General features: G+C 42.8%; 1 protein-coding gene across 1 annotated transcript; it reads left to right on the top strand.

Annotated features, from left to right (window-relative positions):
* The first annotated feature begins 560 nt into the window (after positions 1-560).
* Positions 561-7,718, top strand: LOC121572118 (thialysine N-epsilon-acetyltransferase). Its single transcript, XM_041884040.1, has 6 exons — positions 561-765; positions 1,469-1,520; positions 1,967-2,050; positions 3,088-3,189; positions 5,183-5,223; positions 5,639-7,718. Exons 1-6 carry the CDS (start codon positions 703-705, stop codon positions 5,810-5,812), a joined length of 516 nt encoding a protein of 171 aa, XP_041739974.1. The 5' UTR covers positions 561-702; the 3' UTR covers positions 5,813-7,718.
* Positions 7,719-14,071: the final 6,353 nt, after the last annotated feature.

Genomic DNA, 14,071 nt, shown 5'->3' with positions numbered 1-14,071 from the left:
TCAACCTACTTCATTTTATTGTATAAAATGTCAGCACACAATGTTTTGGGGCTCTCTCAGATATCTCCCTACGAGATTGACGAACGGGTCCGTGCACGCGATTCCAGATATCTTTACCTCTGAATAAACTGCCTTATATTATACAATTATCCACCTTGTCCAAAAGTCTCTACTTGGTCTCCGTTCTCCAGTAAACTTGTTTTATCAACATGACCTTATTTGTTTTATTGACATTTGTCAATAAAACGAATGAATGCAACTGTTTATGTCAAATTGTTTTGTGTTCTACTTGTAACCCTGGTTGTCCTTAAAATAAAATGGTAAAACACTTCATCGTGATTTTTGCTGGGGCCTCGGGACTGATAGGGTTAAAAACTGTGACGCTGTTCCTCACAGTAGGCAATGAGTTTGTCCATGTTCTTCCAATTCATGCGTTTTGTGTTCGAAATTAATAATCTGTGGACCCAGGCCCAGCATAATTTCAAATCCATTGGTGCCACTGGGGGGACTGCGCTTCCTGGCGAGTTCCGACGGTCGCCACCTACACACCGAGGGCGCTATTAAATTATTAACAGCCTAGACATTACGGTTGTGATGTAAAAGCGAGTTTATCACCTTCCTGCACTTTTCCGGATTACTGTACCTTGGTCTGACCTCGGTATATCTTTTAATATTCTACATTCTTGATATATATTTCACAATATGGATTTCTCTATTCGTGCTTCCACGCTGGAAGACTGCAAAGACATCGCGCGGATGATCTTGGTGAGCTGTCACAAATGCGCGTGTGCCTGGCCGCCCCGCACGTGCTTGGAATTTGGAGACAAATGAATGACACATTTGCATATAAATATTACGTCAGTATCTACAATACATAGATCGCTATTCCTCGTCATGAGAAATAAAATAATTTGTTTGCAGCTACTGTTAGGCTACATTGTATCCAAAACGTGTCTGGCAAGAACATATATCCTCTTATTCGATATGCTACAGTAGCCATATTTGTACAGTTATTTTTATACAAATGTTTATTCAAACCTGGCCCCGTTATGTTGCCAAACGTTGTCGAACATTGCAGATACAATGCCATAAATTTAGCCAACATGATTCCTTGGTCTACATATCGGAGAGGCATGTTTGTTCTATATTACATATTTCTACCTGACCCTTCCAAAACGTGTCCACATATCGGCGAGGCATGTTTGTTCTATATTACATATTTCTACCTGAACCTTCTAAAATGTGACATGGGGTCTATTCATTATTCAGATTCCGTTGCAAAAGGTTTGGTCTGTTGCAAAACTTTTTGCAATGGACTCCTGCTGAACGTGCCCCTACTGTGAGAGTGTATTGTATACAAGCCTTCTATGATAGTTTCAGTGCTAAATCAAAGTTATCTTTGGAATCAATAACACTAATGCGATTTTGTTAGGCCTAATGTGTATTTTATGTCCTCATGTGTCCTCAGGAACTGGCTGAATACGAGAAAGTATTGGACCAAGTGAAAGTTACACAGAAAGGTAGACTAATTCAATCCAGCTATTTTTAAAAATCCATATTTTTATTTTCTGAATTTAAATGCCATACTTTAATGAGCATTTTTTACTTCACTCAAGCCCCATAATGATGAGTTTACACTCTTAGAAAAAAGGTGCTATCTAGAACCAAAAACGGTTATTTGGCTGCCCCCATAGGAGAACCCTTTGAAGAACTCCCTTTGGTTTCAGGTAGAACCCTTTTGGGTTCTATTTACAACCCTTTCCACAGAAGGTTCTACATGGAGCCCAAAAGAGTACTACCTGGAACCAAAAGGCGTTCTATCTGCAACCAAAAAGGGTTCTCATATGGGGACAGCCGCAGAACCCTTTTGGAACCCTTTTTTCTAAGAGTGTAGTTCTAGTTCTGTAAATAGTTTACAACACTTTAACCCTTCCTGTCCTGTATCTTTGTCAACTCTCCTCTCCAGAGTTGGAGCAGGATGGGTTCATTAAAAACCCATTCTTTCATGGTATCGTCGCAGAAGTACCCGAACAACACAGGACCAAAGAGGGTGAGAGAAGAACTAACCATAGACACAGTTTTTATGTGCTGACATGACCAGGGTTTCGGTCAATTCCATTTGAACTCCATCAATTCAGAAAGTGACTGGTAATTCAATTAATGTATTTAAAAAGAGATTGGAGATCAATTACGCTTTCAATTCATGAATTGAATTTCAAATGATTTATGAAACCGAAATGGAATGGGCCGCCACAATGCTGGTTTTGATTTTCCCAGTTCAGAAAGCATGTTTCATGAACTTCCATCGTTTCTATCTAACCTCCCCATCTTCTCTATCTAACCTCCCCATCATAGTTACCAGGCTGGCTGCATATGTTAATTAGCTCTCTGTTTGTTACCTAACCATCCTCCGTCAGGGCTGACTCTGCTGCTCTCTCGCTGCCTACTCATTATCTAAGGGGTCTGACACCAGAACGAGAACATTATTCATTCCAACAGCTGCCAGGACTCTTTCCCTTCCATAACACATCTCTTTTTCCACATTCAGAACAGAAGCTGCCTGCCTGGCCACCTGGTTCATTTCACTAACAGACACCTCTTCACGTCTATTGCTCTGTCTTTATCGTTTCTCTGTGTGTATCTGTGTGTGTGTGTGCCTGCGCACGTACCTAGTACACCAGGGAGAGGTTTTAGTTATTCTGTGAGTGTGTGTCTGTTTGTTTGCGGGCGTACACACGTATATGTGAGTCAGTTTTAAGTGTGTGTGGACATGTTTTTCTGTGGGTTCAGTATTACAATATGTCCTGAGGCATAGACTTGACCTTACATTTACATTTACATTTTAGTAATTTAGCAGACACTCTTATCCAGAGCGACTTACAGTTAGTGAGTGCATTTTTTTTTTTCATACCTTAGTGTCTGTCTGCTTGCCAACAGATGGGCCATATGTGTGTGTTTATGTGTCTGCCTGTCTGTCCGCAAGCGTGAGCAGCATGTGTAAATGTATGTGTGTCTTAAGGGTGTGTGCAGTCAATATTATATTTGGAGGCGTTAACTTGACCTTGATACCTGTGTGTTTCTTTGCAGGCCATGCCAAGGTGGGCTACGCACTTTACTTCTATACCTACAGCTCGTGGAAAGGACGGGCCCTCTACATGGAGGACCTGTATGTGATGCCTGAGTTCAGAGGTTAGACAGCACTTAAGGGCCTGTATTCACAAAGTGTTTCACAGTAGGAGTGCCTCCCCCGTCACCACCCCCCCTTTATTCATTATGATTCTAGATCAGCACTCCTACTCTGAAACGCTTTGTGAATATGGGCCTTGGTCTTGACTAGCTTTGCTTTAATCAAACTAGAGAGGAGGATTCAGCATATATACAGTGCATTCAGAAAGTATTCAGACCCCTTGACTTTTTCCACATTTTGTTAGGTTACAGTCTTATTCCTCATCAATCTACACACAATACACATTTATTACAAAATAAAAAACAGAAATACCTTATTTACATAAGTATTCAGACCCTTTGCTATGAGACTCAAAATTGAGCTCAGGTGCATCCTGTTTCCATTGATCATCCTGGAGATGTTTCTACAACTTGATTGGAGTCCACCTGTGGTAAATTCAATTAATGGACATGATTTGGAAAGGCACACACCTGTCTATATAAGGTCCCACAGTTGACAGTGCACGTCAGAGCAAAAACCAAACCATGAGGTTGAAGGAATTGTCCGTAAAGCTCCGAGACATGATTGTATCGAGGCACAGATCTGGGGAAGGGTACCAAAAAATGTCTGCAGCAGTGAAGGTCCCCAAGAACATAGTGGCCTCTATATTCTTAAATGGAAGGTTTGGAACCACCAAGACTCTTCCTAGAGCTGGCCGCCCAGCCAAACTGAGCAATCAGGGTAGAAGGGCCTTGGTCAGGGAGGTGATCAAGAACCCAATGGTCACTCTGACAGAGCTCCGGAGTTCCTCTGTGGAAATGGGAGAACATTCCAGAAGGACAACCATCTCTGCAGCACTCCTCAGTAAAAGGCACATGACAGCCCACTTTGTTTGTTTGCCAAAAGGCACCTAAAGGACTCTCAGTCCATGAGAAACAAGATTCTCTGGTCTGAATGCCAAGTTTCACGTCTGGAAGAAACCTGGCACCATCCCTACGGTGAAGCATGGTGGTGGCAGCAGCATGCTGTGGGGATGTTTTTTAGCAGCAGGGACATGGAGACTAGTCAGGATCGAAGGAAAGATGAACAGAGCAAAGTACAGAGAGATCCTTGATGAAAACCTGCTCCAGAGCGCCCAGGACCTCAGACTGGGGTGAAGGTTCACCTTCCAACAGGACAACAACCCTAAGAACACAGCCAAGACAACGCAGGAGTGGCTTCGGGACAAGTCTCTGAATGTCCTTGAGTGGCCCAGCGAGTGCCCGGACTTGAAAACCGATCAAACATCTCTGGAGACACCTCCCCATCCAACCTGACAAAGCTTAAGAGGATCTACAGAGAAGAATGGGAGAAAATCCCCAAATACAGGTGTGCCAAGCTTGTAGCGTCATACCCAAGAAGACTCGAGGCTGTAATCGCTGACAAAGGTGCTTCAACAAAGGACTGAGTAAAGGGTCTGAATACTTATGTAAATATCATATTTCAGTTTTAAATTTGTAATACATTTGCAAACATTTCTAATAACATGTTTTTGCTTTGTCATTATGGGGTATAGCGTGTAGATTGATGAGGGGATTATAAAAAAAATATATATATATTTTAGAATAAGGCTGTAACAACAAAATGTGGAAAAAGTCAAGGGGTCTGAATACTTTCCGAAGGCACTGTACGTGAAGGTCTTGCAGTTCACCTATCCTGCTGTTAACTTCCTGCACATCTGTTAAACTAGTGTGACGCAACATGTGCCTGATCCACTAAGCGATTGCACAGTTTGCACCTGTTTCTCTCTCATTTCCACCAGTGTTTATACAACAAAACCAATTCTAAAAGCAGAACTCGCCTCGCACCCAAATACATTAGTCTTGCTGTTCTCCAGGAACAATATTTGTCCCAAAAAAAACGTGGACCGCACATTAATTTGCATTTGCTTTATCAGTTCATTTATACCAACAGAATTAAGACGATAAATAACCCTACGTTTCGTATCTCATATATGTCTCTCTTTTTGCATAACAGGTAAAGGTATCGGGAAGGCACTGATGAGCAAAGTAGCTCAGGTGGGTGATGCTGCCCTGTTACTCAAGTTTGCCATAAAATTAAACCCTATGGCTGTGTTGTTATTGTATTGACAAAGCTTCCCCTTGAGTGCAATTGATTTGTGTATGAACCTTTGCACATCTGTGTGTTTGTGCATATGTGAATATGTATGTACATCTGTAGTTTATTGTAGTTGATCTTGAAGCCTTTGCTTTTCTCGTGTGACAAAGTGCAAAATACACGTACATGCATGCTTTCATCCATGTATGCGCCGTTATGTATGGATTTTTGTTTGTATGTTTGTGATTATTTATGTTTGTGCAAATATGTCGGTTTATTTTATCCTGAAGCATTTTTTTCCCTCGTGACTTTATTTGACCTTTTCCTCTCCATGTCTCTCTCTCTCCCTCTCATACACACACCCCTGTTCTGTAGTTGGGCCTGGCCGCCGGCTGCACCCAGCTCAACTTCGCCGTGCTGGACTGGAACAAACCATCTCTGGATTTCTACCTCAGCCAGGGATGTTTTGATGTGACGGCAGACATGGGGTACCACTGCATGCGCTGTGAGGGGGCAGCACTGGAACAACTGGCCCAGGGGGACACCTAAACACACCCCACCCCCCACTAGGATGACATCTGACCTTTGCAATACTGAGATCAATCTAGAACATATGCAGGGATAAAGAACCAACTCAAAGGACATGTTCCAATACTTAAAAAATGCTCCTTTCCTTTCCTTCTTCTTTTTCTTTCCTGAAGTGAAGTAGTCACTGATTTAATATGATTGAATAGGTGAAAATTAGGGAATTCTTTGCATAGTTCTCATTAATCTACTAATATCAGGTCAGTGATTACCTTCAACGAAACGAGGAAGACAGGACGTATTTTCGAAGTGTTGGAACGATGCCAATGCAATGCAAAAAGGTTGTAGTTGAACTAACAGTTCACCGACTATCGTATAGTGGTTGACATTAGTTGTGTGTACAGTAATGTGTTGTTTACCTGTGACCCCATAGCACCTTTCCCTGCCTTCTAAGCTAAGGTAAGAGACACCGATTGATAATATGTGAGAAATCTGGTGAAACGGGAACCTATAGAATACTATACAATCACGTGTCTAAAACACATTGAGAGCTTGGGACTCTAAGGTTCATTTTTTGTCTAAATTGAGTTATTGAGATAGCCATGTTCTTTCTGTTCAAAGTACTCTTAATTCCCCAATTCATGTTGTTAAGTTCAAAAGAATACAATATAAAAATGCCTGACACCATTCAAACCAAAGGTTTTGGAAATGTAAAGCCAATTATCTCAGAATCATCTTTTTGCAGATATAACCTTATTGTCCCAAGCTTTCGACAGGTCAATTGATGATTATAAGTACTGTAAAATTGTTGTTGTGATGAAGCACAATGTGATTTTTGAAACGGATTCCTGTTTCACCTTCAACAGGATTGAATGCCTGTTTAGGTTACTTGATGGATTCTGCAAGCTCAAAATGTTACTTTAAGCAAATACAACAAACCAAGGCTTGTCATTTGCAATAGTGATTTATGAACATATTTTTTAATAGATTTCTTTAATGAAAATATGTTCTTCATTTTCTAAATCTCGAGATTAATAGATGGTGTGCAATAACACAAAAAAAGGGAAATTAAATATGGTATTAGTTTATAGTTCTATTTATGGAATTTTCCATCAACAATACATTACAATATGTTATTAATATTCCATCAACCTATAAACTAAGCAAAAACAATCAAGCAAAGCAATTACATTAAATACTGTGATAAAGCTACAGTAGATCAAAGACCAATCTTACCAGCTATTATATTAACGTACCATATAAGATGATAGTCTGGATATGTATTATAAACAGTGTTTATGTCTATTGTAAATAATAACTTCGAGACCTGTCAAGTGTAGAGTAATGATGATGATGTTGTGGACTGGGCTCCAAGCCAGACCCCACAGCCATAGTAGCTCTATGTAGATGGTATTAACCTCGCTGTGTGACACACACACAAACACACACGAAAGACTGAATCATTGAAACATACATGTAAATGTTACATTTTAGTGTCAGGTACAGTGATATAAGATACATGTATGTAAAGTCTTTTTTTACGATGTCTTCTCCACTCTCTCTCAAGTACACTTTATGGACCACTGTTAAATATATTGGTAGGTGTATAAAGTCAGTCACAGACTTGTAACTCCTCGATTGTGTTATCACTTTGTGGTATTTGTCCAGCGGCCAAATAGTTTGTCAGAAGCAAAGACGTCAATGTTGGTACATTGGTACATTTTTTTTTTACCTCCCTAGAGTTGGTGTTTTAAACAAAAGCCAATTAACCCCACTTCTGTTGTCACTAAGTAAAACAGTCAACCTATTACACTTTGAAATCACTGTAAGAACCTTATTTTTTGTGTAATCACACTTCATGTTGCATTGAAGATGACATTATAGACATAGGAATGTTACACACTGTTGAATAAAGTGATGTGCCAATACAGTTGTGTGTTCATAATATTTTATCATTCAATATATTCCCTTTACCCAACTCCAGCTATTGATAAATATAAATCTGATATAGAATTTTGTCATTAAGGAAATAATGACATTGGGTTATTCTGTACAATAGGCTATTTGCTAGAATAGCCACAACTACGCCTATTTTCTGGTAGAATGGGCTGCTTACATTAGATCCTGTGGTAGGTAGGGTACTTGTACTCTTCGCCTCTGTGGTTCCATTGATAGACGGGTCATTCCTAGAATCTTCAGGACTTGGACTGAAATAGGTTCCGGTACTAATTTTGGGTGCCGGTACTGTTAATATTTAGGTGCAGGAGCTCCACAATACTTTTGAGCTAATATTTTATAAGAGGAACAGGAGATCAAGCAGTAGAACATTTGAGGTGCGGGTACTCCGCTCCTGCCCAAGTCAAGCACTGACTATCTTGTGCCTTTTGGACTTTTGGAAGTATATATTTGTACTTTTTTGTATTCTATCAGAAAAAGGACATTTGACTTTCCGAAAAACATACTGATCAAGCTCAGGCACTTTAATCCTAATTTTTCACCCCTGTTAGGCGCATTATCCTAACAGGGTGAAATTTGATTCATTTTCTCTATAATTTTGCCTAACAGGGTGGAAATGTTTGAGTGAGACATAGAGACTAACAGCATGACACATTGGGTCGTCACTAGCTTCCACAACAGCAAAGTCATAATTATGGAGAAACCCTGACTACTTCTTCAATTAATCTTCTTAAAATGTGATGTTAGCCCTACCCTTACCCACACTGCTAACCTCATGTCTAGCCCTAACCTTAACCACACTGCTAACCTTATGTCTAGCCCTAACCTTAACCACACTGCTAACCTCATGTCTAGCCCTAACCTTAACCACACTGCTAACCTTATGTCTAGCCCTAACCTTAACCACACTGCTAGCCTTATGTCTAGCCCTAACCTTAACCACACTGCTAACCTTATGTCTAGACCTAACCTTAACCACACTGCTAACCTCATGTCTAGCCCTAACCTTAACCACACTGCTAACCCCATGTCTAGCCCTAACCTTAACCACACTGCTAACCTCATGTCTAGCCCTAACCTTAACCACACTGCTAACCTCATGTCTAGCCCTAACCGTAACCACACTGCTAACCTCATGTCTAGCCTAACTGAGAAATCGGGGGAGAAGGGCCCTGTCTTGTTTTGTACGCTTTGTACAAAATAATAAAATGCAGGACGACAGGATATTTATAAACGTAGCTCTTTATTAACTAGCTATAACGTGCATGTCCATGTGTCTCTGGCCATGATCATCTTAGAATGACCTCACCACCTGGGTGGTCTTAACCAATCATTGCACAGTATGATGCATCCAATTACAATTCAGTATGGTGACACATATGAATATTACATCCCCCTTCTTTTAAAAAAAAAGAAAAAATATGTGGAACAATAAAGCGTTTCTTTTGAATATATGCTCTGTAGTTTGAACTCGAGGTAAGTAACCATTTAAACTGCACCAACTGCATCAACATAACAGACAAACAATGATTCAGCATATTGTTATTTTTAGAACAAATATTTCTCAGCAACTCAGCTTTTCACTGTAGCAATGACATCTCAACATATCAAACAAATACAATACCAAAGCATTTCAAGTTAACTTTCAATAACAAGTTTACAGTCTGGAAACTCTTTTAGGGCAGCGATCCGCCTACACCCTTTGACATTTCACAGGTCTAGGACAGCTCTAGGCTTGACCTCTCTTCCTGACCTTGTGTGATATGAAGCTGAGCATGCTTCTGTGTCAGTCAACAGTTCTTGTGGTGTTGCAGGTAAGTATGGTGTATGTTGTGTTGTGTCTGTGTTTAGTCCATCCCGTTCTCTTTCAGGGGAACAGTTCATCTCGTCAGTGTGTTGTTCTTTTGTGTTCAGTAGGTGACGACGATTGCGGCGGTACACCGCTCCTTCTGCGGTGCGAACGTGATATGAACGTTCAGTGTCAGCTGGTTGGATGACGACTGCTGGCTTCCAGTAGCCATGCTCCTGGATTCTAACTGACTCTCCGTCGTTCAGTGGTGGCAGTGGTCTGGCTGACCTGTCGTAGTATCGCTTTTGCTGTTGCTGTCTCTGTGCACGTTTTGCATGCACTTCCTTGTAGCTGACGACCTCAGGTTGCAGCTGCTGGTTGGTGCTGGGGAGGATTGAGCGAAGTCTGCGGCTCATCAACAGCTGGGCTGGTGATTTGAAGTTGTCAACTGGAGTGTTGCGGTATTCAAGGAGACTGAGGTAGGGGTCTCTCTTGTCTGCTTTTGCTTTGTCCATGAGTGATTTAGCGATCTGCACAGATTTTTCAGCAAGGCCATTACTTTGAGGGTAATGTGGGCTTGTGGTGACGTGTGTGAACTCCCATGCTTTTGTGAAGGATTCAAACTCATTTGATTTGTAACAGGGCCCATTGTCAGATATTAAAGTCTCTACAATGCCATGCCTGGCAAAGGCTGCTTTCAGCTTGTGTATCACAGCTGCAGATGTGGTGCTGTGAAGCTTGTCGAGTTCGAAGTATCTGCTGTAGTAGTCCACTGTTATAATGTAGTCCTCGTTGTTCCACGTGAACAGATCGGTTGCCACGACCTGCCAGGGTCGGTCTGGGATACGGTGAGGTAACATTGGCTCTTTGGTGTTCGAGGGGCGTCGTTCAAGACAGGTGGGGCATTTACCAACCATGTCCTCTATTTGTTTGCACATTCCGGGCCAAAACAAAATGTCCCGTGCTCTCTGTTTGCACTTTTCCATGCCCATGTGTCCAGCATGGATCTTTGTCAAAATCTCTTCTCTGAGACTGGTAGGAATGATGATTTTCTCTCCTTTGAAAATGATTCCGTTGATCTGTGATAGTTCGTCACGATGGTTCCAGAACTCTGAGACGCTCTGAGGGCATTTTCTCCTCTCCTCAGGCCATCCTGACTGTATGACTTTCCTCAGCTGTGTGAGTTGTGTGTCTTTTTCTGTTTCTGCTCGGATCTCCTTCAGTTTTGTGTCACTAACTGGTAAGTTGCTGTACACAGTGTGCACCTGCATGTCCATGCCTTCACTGAGGCTGCTGTCCTTGTAGGTAAGAAACTTCCTGGAGAGTGTGTCTGCGACAGGGATGTCTTTGCCTGGACGGTGAGTGATTGTGAAGTCGTATTTTTGTAGTTGAAGGATCATTCTCTGTAGCCTTGGCGGGGCTGCGGCTAACGGTTTCCTCATGATTGACTCGAGGGGCTTGTGGTCTGATTCCACAATGACTTGTCGTCCATAGACATACTGATGGAAACGCTTACATCCGAACAGAATGGCGTACAGCTCCTTTTCGATTTGAGCGTAGTTGATTTCACAGTCTGTGAGAGATTTGGAAGCGTAGCCGATGGGTTTTCCTTCTTGCAGTAGCACTGCCCCTAGTCCATACTTTGACGCGTCCACCTGGAGTCTGAGCTCTTTGTTGGGGTCGTAGTAGGCAAGGATTGGTCCTGGTTCTCTCGTGATCAAGTCTTTCACTTTCTGGAAAGCGATGTCGTGTTGGTTGTCCCAGAGGAACTCACTGGACTGCTTTAGCAGCTGACGCAGGGGTGCATTAGCATTGGAGAGGCTGGGTGCGAACTTGGCTAAGTAGTTGACCATGCCAAGCACTGTTTCCAGCTCTGCGCGGTTCTTTGGTGGCTCCATTTCCTTTATGGCTGAGATCTTCTGCGGATCTGGCTTGATTCCATTCGCTGTGAGAAGATGCCCGAAGTAGCTGACCTCTGTAGCGCCGACTGTGCTCTTCTCGGGGTTGAGCCGGACTCCTCTCTCGCGGGACCTTTGCAGCATCGCGCTGAGGTTTCTGTCGTGTTCCTCTTTGGTTCGACCATAGACAAGGATGTCGTCCACAATTGCCACGACTCCGTCGAGGCCTTCGTACACCTCGTCGATCTTTCGCTGAAACTCGTCTTGGGCTGAGATAATCCCAAAAGGCAGGCGACGGAACCTGTAGCGTCCAAACGGTGTGTTGAACGTTGTGAGCTTAGATGACTCTTCTGTGAGCTTGATAGCCCAGTAGCCTGATCTGGCGTCCATGACACTGAAGTAGCGTGCGCCCGCTAGCTTGTGTGTGATGCCATCTAGCGTCGGTAAGGGGTAATGGGGGCGTTTGATAGCCTTGTTCAAGTCTCTTGGGTCGAGACATACTCTGAGCTTGCCTGTCCGTGGTTTCTCCACCACCACTAACGCGTTGACCCAATCCGTCGGTTCTGTAACCTTGGTGACGATGTCAGATTGCTCCATGCTCTCCAACTCTTTCTTCAGACGGGCGCGGAGAGCAAGTGGAATCTTTCTCGGTGGGTAGATCACAGGGGTTGCGTCTGGGTTAAGGTGAATGGTACATTCTCCTGGGAATAGTCCTATTCCTGTAAAAACATCAGCAAACTCCTCCATGACATTCTCTATCTCTACTGGTGCTGTCACTGATAAAACTAGCTTGATAAGGTCCATGTCTAAACATGCTTTAAGACCTAGCACTGCAGGTGCTCGAGTGTCAACAACGTAAAAGTCCAACATCATGTCCCTTTCCTTGTATTTGCATTTGAGAGTGCATGTGCCTTTTACTGGGAGCTGTTCACCACCATAACCAGTCAGTCTGCGCGTGGTGGGCTGTAGCTCACACTCAGATGTCAAGCTTCTGTACTTACTCAGAGGAATAATGTTTACTTGTGCACCAGTGTCTAGTTTGAATTTTAGCTCTGTGCCTTGTCTTCCTATCTCAATGTCAGCAAAGGCTTGCTCTGTCTCTGATATCTGACTTTTCTGTGTCACTGAATCAATAAACAGTTCATCAGCATTTGACTCTTTGATTGACATTTCATCTTCACTCACTGTATGTACTGTTTTTCCACGGTAAACTCTGCACACTTTTGCAAAGTGATTCCATTTTCCACATTTAGTACACTGTTTGCCTTTAGCTGGGCAATTCCCCTGTTCGCCATGCACTTTGTATCCACAATATCCACATGTTTTGGGGCGTTTGGAGTCTGTGTCGCTCTGTTTTGGAGTTCTGTCTGTCTCCGTTCTGAAACATGCTCTCTGGGCACTGGAGGTGTGCTTTGATGTCTGCCTGACTGCGTGCACTGCTTGTTCACGTGATGCGCTCATGCTGCCGCCTGAAATGGTTTTCATCTGAACCTGTGCTAGCTCGTGAGATCTGGCTATGTCGATAGCTTTGTCCAGCGTTAACTCTGATCCAACATTCAAAAGTTTCTCTCTCACTCGCGGTGATTGTATTCCAAATACAATACGGTCCCTGACCATCTCATCCTTGTTTGCATAATCACAGTCTTTCACAAGCAGACGCAGCTCAGTGACAAACTGTTCAAACGATTCACTAGCGCCTTGTACTTTCTCATGGAATTTGTACCTAGCGAAAATTGTATTGGTCTTTGGCAAAACATATGCTTCAAAACGATCGTAGTATGTTTTCAGTACCTTTGATTCAGCCTCGGTAAGTGTCCATGTGTTGTAAATGTCTCTCCCTTTTTCACCGATCCAGAGGAGCAGGTAGCTGCACTTTTCCTCTTCTCCTCTTTCCTTCAGAGGACCCGTGAACATCAGCTCCACATGCTGTTTGAACTTACGCCATGCATCGGGTAGATTTGTAGACCCCCAATCCATTCGAGGTGAAGGAACTCCAGCAAAATCCATCTTTTAGTCCTTTTACTCTGACACCATGTCTTGTTTTGTACGCTTTGTACAAAATAATAAAATGCAGGACGACAGGATATTTATAAACGTAGCTCTTTATTAACTAGCTATAACGTGCATGTCCATGTGTCTCTGGCCATGATCATCTTAGAATGACCTCACCACCTGGGTGGTCTTAACCAATCATTGCACAGTATGATGCATCCAATTACAATTCAGTATGGTGACACATATGAATATTACAGGCCCGATGGTCACTCTGACAGAGCTCTAGAGTTCCTCTGTGGAGATGGCAGAACCTTCCAGAAGGACAACCATCTCTGCAGTAATCCACCAATCAGGCCTTTATGGTAGAGTGGCCAGACGAAAGCCACTCCTCAGTAAAAGGCACATGACAGCCCGCTTGGAGTTTGCCAAAAGGCACCTAAATGACTTTCAGACCATGAGAAACAAGATTCTCTGGTCTACAAAAAACAAGATTGAACTCTTTGGCCTGAATGCCAAGCTTCACGTCTGGAGGAAACCTGGCACCATCCCTACGGTGAAGCATGGTGGTGGCAACATCATGCTGTGGGGATGTTTTTCAGCGGCAGGGACTGGGAGACTAGTCAGGATCGAGGGAAAGATGAACGT

Source organism: Coregonus clupeaformis, unplaced genomic scaffold (genome assembly GCF_020615455.1).
Source record: "Coregonus clupeaformis isolate EN_2021a unplaced genomic scaffold, ASM2061545v1 scaf0327, whole genome shotgun sequence".
Classification (NCBI taxonomy): Eukaryota; Metazoa; Chordata; class Actinopteri; order Salmoniformes; family Salmonidae; genus Coregonus; species Coregonus clupeaformis.
The sequence above is the reverse complement of the archived record's forward strand: the minus strand, read 5'-3'. Positions and strand labels throughout refer to the sequence as shown.

Excerpts from the sequence above, each read along its gene's own strand:
- LOC121572118 (XM_041884040.1), top strand. The coding sequence starts at position 703 with ATGGATTTCTCTATTCGTGCTTCCACGCTGGAAGACTGCAAAGACATC. Across the intron at positions 1,521-1,966 it reads AGTGAAAGTTACACAGAAAG|AGTTGGAGCAGGATGGGTTC; the intron begins GTAGACTAATTC and ends TCTCCTCTCCAG. Across the intron at positions 3,190-5,182 it reads TGTGATGCCTGAGTTCAGAG|GTAAAGGTATCGGGAAGGCA; the intron begins GTTAGACAGCAC and ends TTTGCATAACAG.